Consider the following 13,222-nt stretch of genomic DNA (forward strand, 5'->3'; position numbering starts at 1 on the left):
TGTTGAACTCTTGATTTCGGCATAGGTCATGAACTCTCACAGTCTTGAGATCGAAGGGCTCCTGCTGGGTGTGGAGCCTGCTTAAGATTCTCTTGCGCACCTGGGAGGCTCAGTTGGTTAAGCGTCAGACTTCTTGGCTCAAGTCATGATCCCCCGGTCTGTCAGTTTAAGCCCTGCATTGGGTGAGCTTGTGCCCCACTTCCAGTGAGCACGAGCCCTGCTTCCAGTGAGAGCACAAGCACACTTCACACTTCGGTTGAGCGGGAGCCCTGCTGTGGCTGAGCATGAGCCCCACCGCTTTGGTTGAGTGGGAGCCCTGCTGCGGGTGAGCACGAGCCCCGCTTCCGGTGAGCACGAGTCCTGCTTTGGTTGAGCTGGAGCCCTGCTTCTGGTGAGCCCTGCTTCTTTTTCCCTTCCCTTCCCTTCCCCTTCCCCTTCCCCTCCCCCTCCCCTCTCCCTTTCCTCCCCTCCCCTCCCCTTTGCCGCTTGCCCACTTGTACCCTCTCCCCCCAAAAATGTTTTTTCTCTCTCTCCCTCTGCCCCTCCCCTGCACATGCACCCACTCTCTCAGGAAAAAAAAAAAAAAATTATAAGTTACCTTCCTAAATATGGTTTCCATTATAAGATGAAAATAAGTAATGTTTTTTGGAAAAGATGAAACAAATTCTATAAAATTGTGGTTGGTTAACATTCACAACTGAGGCTGTTTTTTGCTTTTATTATTTTTTGCTCTGTGGAAGCCAATCTTAAAGGCAAAGGTAGCCTATGGCATAAGTAATCAAATAAATGAATTAAATTCACTTTAGTGCTTACTTGGCTTCTATCAGGATTTGTAATGTGTGAATTGAATATCACTTCTGATATTCATCCCTTCCACATCCTGCCTCCAGTCCAGGATGCAGTGAAAATAGAGATGCCGACTGGCAGCTGATGCCAACTAGGAAGCTCTAGGGGTGCATGTAGCTTTTGGCTGAAATTTTATTTATCTCTATACTCTGGTAAAGCAGAAAAAAAAAAAAAAGAACAAAGGTTCTTGTTTAAGGTAAGTCATTATAGGTGGGAATGAAAGATAGGATTCTTCTAAGCTCTTTTCATATTTGATTAGGATACACACTGTTCCAATCCATTTGCGGCTTCTTTCCTCTTTGCCCAGTACCCAGGCTCATCTGCATCCAGGTCGCTGATGGTCGTGGTGCTGCCTGGAATGCCCATTTGTTTCCCCCCTTCTAGCAGAAGCTTCCTCATTCTTGGAGCCTTCCCTGGTTCTTCCTTCCACATGGGTCTCTCTTGACCACCGTTACAAGTGGCATGGTAGTGGGCTAGGAGGCAGCCGATACTGTCAATTCAAAGGGATTGGGAGTTTGGGGATGGAGTTGGGAGACTTGCATATGCATGTTTGTATTACAAGCTTCCTGTCCTTGGGCAAATGACTTATCCTCCTTGGACCTCATTTCTTCATCTGTAAAGCCCACCTCACAGGGCAATTGTGAGGAATGAATGAAGTGATTCTAGCAAAAGGTGCTTTGTACACGTTGTTGATGATGTTGTTGCTGTTTGATTACAGTGTTAAACTTTAGTCATTTTTACAAATGAAATGTGTATTTTTGTTTTATAAAAAGTTTTGATGTTCACCTTGAGAAAAATATGCTCAGTGAAATAACCAGGTGTAAATGGACAACCATTACATAATTTTATGTATTTGAAGTACCTGGACTTGTCAAATTCATGGAGAAGAAAGTAGAATGGTGATTCTCAGGGGCTGAGGGAGAGGAAGGAATGGGGGGTTAGTTAGTGTTTTAATACTTTCTGTTTGGGATATGAAGTAGTTCCAGAGATTGATAGTAGTGATGCTTGCATAACACTGAATTCATCTAAAAGTGGTTAAAATGGTATATTTTGTGGTATGTATATTTTTACCACAATAAATTTTTTTTTTTGATATTCATAGCAGCACTATTCACAATAGCCAAATGGCAGAACTAGTCCACATGTCCATCAACAGATGAATGGATAAACAAATTGTGGGACATACATACAAGAAAATATTATCAGCCATAGAAAGGAATGAGGTACTGATACATGCTATAATGTGAATGAACCTCCAAAATGTTATACTAAGTAAAAGAAGTCACATGTAAAAGGTCACATATTATGATTCCACTTATGTGAAATATCCAGAATGAGTAAATCCATAGAGACAGCAGAGTGGTGGTTGCCAGGGTCTTGGGGGTGGGGGAGGAGGGAATGGGGAGTAATTGTGTACTGGGAATAAGATTTTATTTTGGAGTGATGAAAATGTTTTGGAGATAGAGGTGATAGTTGTACAACGTTGTGAATGTGAGAAATGTCACCAAATTATCCACTGTAAAGTGGTTATTTTATGTTGTGTGACTTTCACCTCAGTAAAACAAATATTTGTCTTATTACTGCTTTTGGATTATACCTTTTGGTGGAAAGATTTAGGGTTTTTGCTGGCTGTAGAGTTGGTATCAGCTTCATTATTTCATTATCAAAGAAGTTAATGTAATTTTATGCTTGGTCATATACCTCTAGTTTAGGGTGGAGTAACTTCCTAGAACATATCTTTAGAAGTATATCTTCATATGATGCCTTATTCATGTGTAAAAGAAATTGTTACTGTACTCTGGGTTTCCCATAAGGACCTAAGCACATTTTTGATTTGTAATCAGACACTGATATATGGTAATCAAATTCTTGGGATTAGAATTTCCTGAATCCATACATTTTAAATATGTACTGTCAATAATGGCTGATAATGCCAATAATGGCTGAGTGAGATCCTGCCAAACTGAGTCTCCTCCAGAAAACTAGTGTAAACTTCAAAAAGTAGTTACTTGAAGGTCCTGAAAAGTGAACTGAAGTAGGAGGATGCTGGTGAGGAGTCCACACTCAGAGGAGGAAAATAGTTTAGAGTGCCCTGTTTTCAAAGTTTTTAGCTGTGGGGCAGTTGTAGTCAACTGGCTGTGGTGCTAGGTGGCAGTGCATAGGAAACCAGAGAACTGATGGTTGGGCCAACTGCCACCATCAGGGGGAGGGACAGGATGATCTTGGAAAGAAAACACAAGAGAAGGGATTCCAGTTCCTATTTGCCCACAACTCTGGTTGACCTCTGGATGTGTTCACATACATGAAGTGAACACAAAGCAGTTAGAGCAAAGAAAATGAGTAGTTGACCTCAGATTGGAGTTATAACACAAGAAAGAGTTTGCAGTCTAACCCAGTTAATTGCCTGCTAAAACAAAAGAAGCAACATCCATTGGAGAAAAATAAGAGAATCCAGTATTTTTGTAACCTAATATTTTATGATGTACAGATGATAATCCAACATTACCTGACTTAAGAAGAACCAGGAAATTCTGACCCATTCTCCAAAGCAGAGGTTAGTTGACTTTTTCTCTAAAGGGCCTGTTAGAAAATATTTTAGGCTTTGTGGATCACATATGGTCTCTGTAGAATATGTGGTGTTTTGTTTGTGTTGTTAGTTTGTTTGTTTATAAATCCTTCAAAAATGTGAGAAACCATTTTTTAATGTGAGCAATACAAAAGTATACAAAAACAGGACGTGAGATAGATTTGGCCTGTGGGCTATAGTTTTTCAACCCATGCTCTAAAGAAAGAATAATTAATGGAGACCAACCTCTAAGACTTCTTAGATGATTAGAGTCAAGAAATAGGATTTTTAAAAAATGTTTATTTATTTATTTTTGAGAGAGAAAGCACAGTGGAGGAGGGACAGAGAGAGAGAGAGAGAGAGAGAGAGAGAGAGGGAGACACAAAATCTGAAGCAGGCTTCAGGCTCTGAGCTGTCAGCACAGAGCCTGATGTGGGGCTCGAACCCATGAACTGTGAAATCATGACCTGAACCAAAGTCAGATGCTGAACTGACTGAGCCACTTAGGCACCCCATGAAATAAGGATTTTAAAGCATCTATTATAACTGTTCTCAATGACATTAAAGAAAATATACTTGCTGTAAATAAAAAAAGATGCACAGAAATAGAAACAGTATGAAAGGACCATATAGAAATTGGGGAGCTGAAGAACTAAAACTGTTTGAAAAATCCACTGGAGGGAATTAATATCAGAATGGAGATGACACAGAAAACAACTCATGAACTTGTAGATGAATAGAGATTGTCTCATGTTTTAAGAGAAGAAAGAAAAAATTTTGGGAAAGAATTAAACAGAGTTTCAGGGACCTGTTAAATGATGGCATCTTTAGGTATTACCTAAGGAGAGGAGAATCTGAGGAGATAATGGCTAGAAAATTCCCAAATTTGTTAAAAGGCTTAACTTTACTGACTCATGATACAGAAAAACAACTTAAGCAAAAATAAAACAAAAAAAAAATCATATATATATATGAAGGCAGTTATTCTTTTTAATATGGTCAAGCTTCTGAAAGCAAAAAACATAGAGCAAATCTTGAAATGAGAAAGAGAAAAAGGAAGGATTATATATATAGGGTAGCAATGATTTGGTTAACATCTAACATCTCATAGGAATCTATAGAGGCCAGAAAGAGTGGAATAACATCTTTAAAGTTGAAAGAAAAAGTCATCAAGGATTCTATCTAAAAAAAAAAATCCTTCAAGATTTAGCACAAAGTGAAGACATTTTTTGGGTGAAAGACAGCTAAGAGAATTTGTTGCTAGCACATTTGCAGTATAAGAAATGCAAAAGGAAATTCTGCAGGCTGAAGAGAAGGGATACTAAATGAGAGCATGGATCCTCAGAATGGAATGAAGAACACTCAAATGAATTTACCAATGGCAAATATTGGTAAATATAAAATTCTTTTTGTACTTTTCCTACTTAAATTCTTTATAATAAATATGTCTGTTTTAAGCAAACAATTGAAAAATACATTGCTTCAAGGGGTTTGTAATATATATGGATGTAATATAATAACAAGTTAGTGTAAAGAATGGGAGGGGATAATAGACCTATATAGTTGTAAGATGTCTGCATTTTATTTAAAATTATACAGTGTTACGTCTCCAGAGGCAAGAGAAAAGCAAAAATGGAATATTGGGACCTCATCAAAATAAAAAGCTTCTGCACAGTGAAGGAAACAATCAGCAAAACTAAAAGGCAACTGATGGAATGGGAGAAGATATTTGCAAATGACATATCAGATAAAGGGTTAGTATCCAAAACCTATAAAGAACTTAACAAACTTGATACCCAAAAAACAAATAATCCAGTGAGGAAATGGGCAAAAGACATGAATAGACACTTCTCCAAAGAAGATATCCAGATGGCCAACCGACACATGAAAAAATGCTCAACATCACTCATCATCAGGGAAATACAGATCAAAACCACAATGAGATACCACCTCACACCTGGTAGAATGGCTAATGTTAACAACTCAGATAGAAACAGATGTTGGCGAGGATGCGGAGAAAGAGGATCTCTTTTGCACTGCTGGTGGGAATGCACACTGGTACAGCCACTCTGGAAAGCAGTATGGAGCTTCCTCAAAAAATTAGAAATAGAAGTACCCTATGACCCAGCAATTGCACTACTAGGTATTTATCCAAGGGATACAGGTATGCTGTTTTGAAGGGGCACATGCACCCCAATGTGTATAGCAACACTACCAACCATAGCCAAAGTATGGCAAGAGCCCAAATGTCCACTGATGGATGAATGGGTAAAGAAGATGTGGTATATATATACAATGGAGTATTCCTTGGCAATCAAAAAGAATGAAATCTTGCCATTTGCAACCATGTGGATGGAACTAGAGAGTATTGTGCTAAGTGAAATTAGTCAGAGAAAGGCAAATATGATTTCACTCATGTGAGAACTTTAAGAGACAAAACAGATGAACATAAGGGAAGGGCAGCAAAAATAATATAAAACAGGAAGGGGGACAAAACATAAGAGACTCTTAAATATGGAGAACAAACAGAGGGTTACTAGAGGGATTGTGGGAAGGGGATAGGCTAAATGTGTAAGGAGCATTAGGGAGTCTACTTCTGAAATCATTGTTGCACTATATGCTAACTTGGATGTAAATTAAAAAATTAAAATAAAATAAAATAAAATAAAATAAAATAAAATAATGCAGTGTTAGTTCTTAGTAAGTTCTAAGTTCTAATGCAAATAGAATGCATATTGTAATTCCTAGAGAAAAAAATAGGACATATATAAAAAGTCAATAGAAGAACTAACATGGAATTCTAAAGTTATTTAAATAACTTAAAAAGGTAAGAAAGGAAAAATAGGAGCAAAAAATGCGATAGGGGACAAATAATAAAACAAATAAATAAAACAAATAAAAAAATAATAAAACAAATAATAAAATAGGCCCAACTCAACCATAGTAATAACTACATTAAGCATTAGTGGACTAAATACTCCAATTAAAGAGCAGAGAATGTCAGACTGATAAAAAAGTAAAAAAAGTAAAACCTATGATGTGATTTAAATATAAAGAGGTTGGTAAGTTGAAGCAAATCAGTGGACGCTTACCATGAAATAGTAAGCATGAGAAGGCTGAAATGTTTGTGTTTGTACTAGATAAGTTCATTTTCACCCAAGAGTATTATCAAAGATAAAAGGAGCCCTTTCTTAATGACTAAAGCATTCATTCATCAAGAACACTACAGTCATGAATATGTATGTGCCTACCAAAACACATGTGACTTCAAAACACATGAAGAAAAAGTTGCCAAAATTAAAGAGAAGCACAAATTCATGATATAAAACACTCAACAAATGTGGATAAAATCATCTAAGAAAAACTGACAGTTAACATCATACTTGAATGACTGAACATTTTCCCTCTAAGATCAGAAATGAGACAAGAGTGCCTGTTTTCACCACTTTGCATCCCATTGTATTGGAGGTTTTAGCAAGGGCAGCTAGGCAAGAAAAAGAAATAAAAGGGACCCAGGCTGTAAAGGAAGAAGTAAAACTGTCACTTTTTACAGATGACATAACCTTATATATGTAGAAAATTCTAAGGAATCCAGTAACTATTAGAATAAATGAGTTAAAGAAGTTTATAGTTGCAGGATGCCAAATCAATATACAAAAATCAATTGCATTTCCAAACACTAGCAATGAACAATCTGAAAGTGAATTTAAGGAAACAATTCCATTTACAATAGCATCAAAAAGAATAAAATAGGAATGGGATGCCTGGGTGGCTCAGTCAGTTATGTGTGCACTCTTGATCTCTGCTCGGGTCTTGATCTCAGGAATGTGAGCGCAAGCCCCATGTTGGGCTCCTTCCACACTAGGCAGGAAGCCTACTTAAAAAAAATAGTAATAAATTTTGGGGAAATGGAAGACTGGCACACTGAAATCTACAAAATATTGTTGCAAGAAACTAAAGATCTAATGAAATGGAAAGACATCTCATGTTCAAAACATTTATGGGTGTACATCAAAGGCATACAGGAGCCAACCGAAATGGCCCAGATTGAAACAATTTGAGCAGCAAATTGTGTTGAATTGGATTATAACTCAAATGCAAAGTAAACATTCATGAGTCCATACTGGTTTAAATTAATGATTGAAAATAAATAAATAAATGAATAAATGGGAAGAATAGACAAATCTGTGCAAAAGATTTGGAAGTGATTTATATAGATACTCTGCCTTCAAGGAGAAGGAGCCTAACTCCCTACTCCCTTAAGTGTGTAGGCTGTGCATGGTGATTTCCTTCCAAAGCATACAGTATACGAAGGGGAATAAAATAACAATTTTACAGTGGAGCAACCTGACAAACACATTAGCTGGGAGATCAAGGGCAACATCATCAGTAATAAATCATTGAAAGTATGTACCCTTGATATGATGTGATGAAAATGTCACTTTACCTCTGTGATCTTTCTTCTCCAAAATTCACAGCCCCACTCTAATTATGAGAGAAACATCAGACAATTTGCAATAGAGGGACACCCTGCAAAATACCTGACCAGTAATTTTCAAAATTGTCAAGGTTATCAAAAACAAGAAAAATCTAAAAGGAGCCTAAGTAGATACGATAGTTAAAAGTAATGTAGTTTTCTCTGTGGGATCCTGGAACAAAAAATGGACATTAGGTAAGAACTGAGGAAATCTGAATAAACTATGAGATTTAATAATGTATCATTATTGATTCATTTAATTATAACAAGTTTACCATATTAATGTAAGAAATTAGAGGGTATGGAGTATGTGGAAACTTTGTATTATCTTCTCAATCTTTCTGTTAATCTAAAACTGTTCTTAAAAACAATGTCTAATGTAGTTATCTGTGGAAACAGTGACTCCTGAGAGTGTGTGTCTCCTTTTAGGGACAGGGTGAAATCTTTGTATAAAGGATTGTTGCATCTTATTAGATGGAAACAGTTGGTTTTTGGTTTCTTAAATGTTCAAATGTATGTGTAAGGATAAATCTGGAAGCTGAGTAGAAAAATGGGTGGAATAGGGTGCCTTGGGTAGCTCCATTGGTTAAACACCTGACTCTTGATCTCAGCTCAGGTCATGAGTTTAAGCTCCACATTGGGCTTGGGCCCCACACTGGCCATGAAGCCTACTTAGAAAAAAGGGGGGAAAAAAGAAAAAGATAAAAGAAAAATGGATGGGCTGTGTTAGTGTAATGCTTCATCTTTTATTTTAAAGTTTATGTTGAGAGAGAAAGAAAGAGGACAGGGGAGGGGTAGAGGGAGAGGGAGAGAATCCCAAGCAGGCTCTGCACTGTCAGGACAGAGCCCGACATGGGTCTTGATCCTACCAAACAGGAGATCATGACCTGAACTGAAACCAAGGGTCAGATGTTCAACCAACTGAGCCACCCAGGAGCCCCGAGGCTTCGTCTTTATCTTCACCATTTAATGCTTCATCTCCAAATCCATCTTATGCCCCGCCTTATGATCCTGACCCTGTAAACATCTCTCCTTTGCCAGTTGACGCAGTGTTAGGTTTGCCAATAGAGGGTGCTGGAGGGCTGCTGCGAGGCAATAGTGCAAGGCACCTCACTCCCATTTTTCAGTTTTCCTTCCTTTTCACTGAACACAGGAGTCAGTGGATTGATGTGTGGGATAGTACAGCCTCACTTCAGCTGCCTGGACTGACCAGCTTCAGCTTTGTACTCAGGCCCCCTCTGCCCTCCTGGCAGCTAATTCCACAGCAGCTCCAGCTTCACCCATAGGTAAAAGACCAGCTCCAGCCTTCTGTATCCTCTGGCCATGCTGGGCCACTTCTATGCACCAACACTGGTCCATGCCCTTTGGGAAGGGGCCAGAGATCTGCCGGCCAGATTCTGGCTCATGTTGCCTGAGGCCAGCTGGTATTACGCAGTCCCTCCTTGCAGACTACATCTCTTCCTTTCTGAACCATTAGTTAATTCATTCTTTATTGATCACTTACTAGGTGCCAGGCAGTGTTCTAATAAACACTTGTGTGCAAACAATCAAACAAAAAAAAATCAATGCTTTAGTCACAAGGATGGCAGACCTACAAAAGAATGTGCAGATGTGACAAGTCACTTATGCTAAACTCAGAGCCATGGGAGGGAAGGAATGGGACCATTGGATAGGGTGTTTGTGTTGAAGTGTCTCTGAAATTTGAACCTCCAGATTTCCCAGATCCCAGTCTCCTCCAGGAGAGGAGCTGTCTCCTGCTATAGAACAACTGCCCTTGCAAACAATCCATCTGAGGTTGATGTTTGGCAGGTTTAAGCTTGTCCTCATTAGGATCTGCTTCTTTTACCTCTCATTACTTCCACACCAGTAACCAAGATAAGGTCTCATCATAGCCTCAAAAGAGAAATTCAGTTTCTGCTCTGAGAGGAAACAGACTAGTCACTGAAGGACTTGCAGGACCTGAGTAAAATGCACTGGTATGATCCAGGGAAGATGTGTGAGGATGGATTTTGAGAGCGTTAGGTGGAGGGCAGTACAATAAGGCAGAGTAGGAGAGAATTGGCATAGGAATATTCTTCTTCAAATTAGGATTTAACATCTTGGCAAGAATACTTAGAAATGACATACGGTACACATTCTTATCAAGTTTTAATATTAGGATTCTAACATGTATACAAAAATTGGTCAAACATTAGACTAGATTTATATTCTTTGAGAACATGTGAAGTCCTCCATCCAGTAGTCTTAGGTCATAATCAGTCATTGCACCATGCAGTTCACACTGAACTGAATGAAAGAAAAGGTAATATTTCAAGAAGAATGAACATGTCAGTTATCATATGCAAAGTGATGAGGACTATCAAGATACTACAAATCTAGTCCCAAAATATGAGGATGATTATTGTATGCACCTTTGGGATGGATGCGAAGAATTTGAAGTCTCTACCAAATCAACTGGTCCTTAGGAGAAGAATGTCTTAATGCCTTGTTGACTTGGGATATCATGCTTATTTGTTAGAGCTGTAGATGAATAATTCTGTGATGAGGTGTAGTGGCTTCCTATGATCTTTCAATTTTTGTATTAGCAAAATTACCATGTCAGTTAAAAGAACATAGTCAGGCTATTTTAAATAACTTTATTCTTAAATTTAACACACTCTTATTAGAAATGCTTTGGTATCAATACAATAAAAATATACTGGTTTCTCCCCCCACCCCCAACAAATTGTGTCAAGTAACTGGAAAAGTTAAGCATTTGTTCTCCCTAGCTGTTTTGGAATTTTTCACAAATAATGATTACTGCTTATCCACATGGCTTACTATGGCTATAATTATACTTTTTTTGAGTCTCAGGAAAAATAAACAAAATATCCAGAAGGGAAGTTGGCAAATGTTTCTTAGGTTCTTCTCCAAAGGATGTTTGGGTAGATGATACACCTCTCAGATAACTTTTTTCCCCAGTTTTGCCATTCTCATCCTTAAAGCTGAAAATTGAAAAAAAAAAAAAAGTTACACAAAAAGCTTTAGTTTTCACTCTAAATGACCATTTCATAGAATGCAGGAAAGTTTGAAACATACCTCAGATGATTTTATCCAATAATGTGAGCATTGTTTTAGTAGCACAAAAAGATAGTAGAAATAATAAGCTGTGGTTAACTTAGGACTGAAACAGGTTCAGAACTAGAAGGAACCTATTTCTATAAAGATTAGAAAAATTAGTAAGGCAAACACAGCATAAGTTGAGTAAATATAGGATTAGTGCACAATTTCACTATTAGCCTTAGATAAATTCTTATATGTCAGTGACTATGTTTTGTCATATTTCTGAGCTATGCACTACTAAAACTAAAAAAAAGCATGACTTTCATTCATGATTGAGTTATCTTTTAGGTCATCAAAGTTGGTTATCCCAAGGGGCTCCATTCTTGGATGTAGAATGACAAAAACAAATTTCTTGTGAGTGAAAAAATGTGAACCACTAATTAAGAGTTGGAATAATTATAAAATTATATCTTTGTCGAGATATGTTATAAGTATACTTTCGGGGCACCTGTATGGATCAGTTCATTAAGTGTCTGACTTTGGCTTGGGTCATGATCTCATGGTTCAAGAGTTGGAGCCCTGCATTGGGTTCTGCACTGACAATGCGTAGTCCACTTGGGATTCTCTCTCTCTCTGCCTCTCTCTCTGCCCCTCTCCCACTTGGACTCTCTCTCTCAAAATAAACTTAAAAAAAGATATACTTTCAAATGACAGTATACCTTTTGAGCATATTCCATTGCTAATAATAAATATGAAGTAGAAACCATTTTCTTAAATGTAGATTTAGAATTCACAACACTGCTCTGATGTTCTGGTATCATGTCCTTAATATTTAGGACTTTAGAGTATACTGCCTCAGTCATATTCCAAAAATTGAAAGATGCTTTCAAGGCACTGATCATTATATTCATGTGTAATATGGCCCAAGAGCCAGCTCTTTAACTAATTGCAAGATTTTATTTAATGAAAAAAATATAACAGGGAAGACATGTGTCTCATTTTCCGGTCATATATTAGTTGTCTATTAACAATGAAATGACCCCATCTCTAAGGAGCTCTTTTTTTTTTACAAATATGAGAAGTGATGGAGGATATAATAATGTAAAAAGACTATGATAATTTTTATTGTTACTCTACTTATATGAAATGTTTTCATTTAAATGAAGTCAAGGAGCATTATTTCCCATAGAACCTTAAGGAGAATGATAATTTCTAGTGTCAGGGTCGAGAATATTTCCTTGAACTTAGGGCTAGCTGAGAGAATTACCTTTGCTCTGTAGCCAAGAGGATGGTCTCTATTGCTGGGAGATGTTGGATGGTCAAGCCTTAAGGAGATGCCTATACTTCAACAGCAGGAAGTGAACTGAAGGCAGAAAGCAAGGCTTTATATTTTCTACTCTTGGATTTTATGGACCTCTACCTTGGCCATACCAAAAAAAGAGAGCAGGGGAAAAGTCCATTTTAAGGGACTTTTTAAAGGTATCTTTTAAGGCAGGGACAAAGTCTTCCTCTTTACAATTACTCCTCAACTTGAGATTCAGTAAATCAGGCACAGCCTTGGTGCTATGGACATTCAGTGAAGTTCTTGAAAGACATCCTGGATGTGCACATCCTCAGGAGTGAGGTAATCCAGTAGCTCACTGTCCCATTTCTTTAGGGGTAAAAAAAATAATTCTAGATTGTAACTGTCTGCTATTTTTTCTTGTGGCCTATGGCAAGTAGATGGTGTGAGTTTCAAGTGGATGTGTAGGGCTGGAGCATGTTGACAATAGGAAGGTGTAGCAGGTAAAAAAAAATCTGGGCCCTCAGCTCTCCTTTTTATTCCTCCTTTCTGCTCTTTTCTGATCTTTACTTGCTCTCCCCACAGCAATTCAGACATATAGTTTTGGCTGGTTGAACGTGGTGGAAGAGAGCTTGCCTCCTTACTCTCAGCATTCCTTGCTTCCTAATGATTGCCACAGGTTGACAATTTTGACACCAGTAGCATGTGAATCCCTTGGAGCTGAGGTCCCCCACCTCTATCATCCTGAAGTGATGCTGACATATCTAAGAGGGGTGACTAGATCTAGGAGTACAAGAAGAGGTTGGCAAGGACTATCAAAGAAAGCCAGCTGCCTCGTTGGTGGGAATAGTAGAGGAGTCCCAGTAAAAGCGCACTGGGGCCACTCACTGGTGGATGTGTGTGGCATTAAGCTATACTTTAGAACATGACCATTTTATATTTACATTAGCCAATGGACTTTGCTGAATTTTCTTGTCATGACTTCACCCGTTCAAAAGTTTTGACTGAG

At 38.0% G+C, this 13,222-nt stretch overlaps 1 protein-coding gene and 1 long non-coding RNA gene across 2 annotated transcripts in view; one reads left to right on the top strand and one right to left on the bottom strand.

Moving 5' to 3' along the window:
• The first annotated feature begins 301 nt into the window (after positions 1–301).
• Positions 302–9,951, top strand: LOC125912362 (uncharacterized). The gene is made up of 3 exons (XR_007454677.1): positions 302–391; positions 3,335–3,400; positions 5,012–9,951. It is a non-coding gene; the product is annotated as an uncharacterized LOC125912362 (long non-coding RNA).
• Positions 9,952–10,781: 830 nt separating this feature from the next.
• Positions 10,782–13,222, bottom strand: part of PALMD (palmdelphin) — a 48,785-nt gene continuing 46,344 nt past the window's right edge. The window contains exon 8 of the mRNA XM_049616749.1: positions 10,782–10,873. Within this exon, the coding sequence (XP_049472706.1) occupies positions 10,830–10,873 (44 nt within the window). The 3' untranslated portion in view covers positions 10,782–10,829. The remainder of the gene's footprint in view (positions 10,874–13,222) is intronic.

This window comes from Panthera uncia (assembly GCF_023721935.1).
Source record: "Panthera uncia isolate 11264 chromosome C1 unlocalized genomic scaffold, Puncia_PCG_1.0 HiC_scaffold_4, whole genome shotgun sequence".
Taxonomy (NCBI): domain Eukaryota; kingdom Metazoa; phylum Chordata; class Mammalia; order Carnivora; family Felidae; genus Panthera; species Panthera uncia.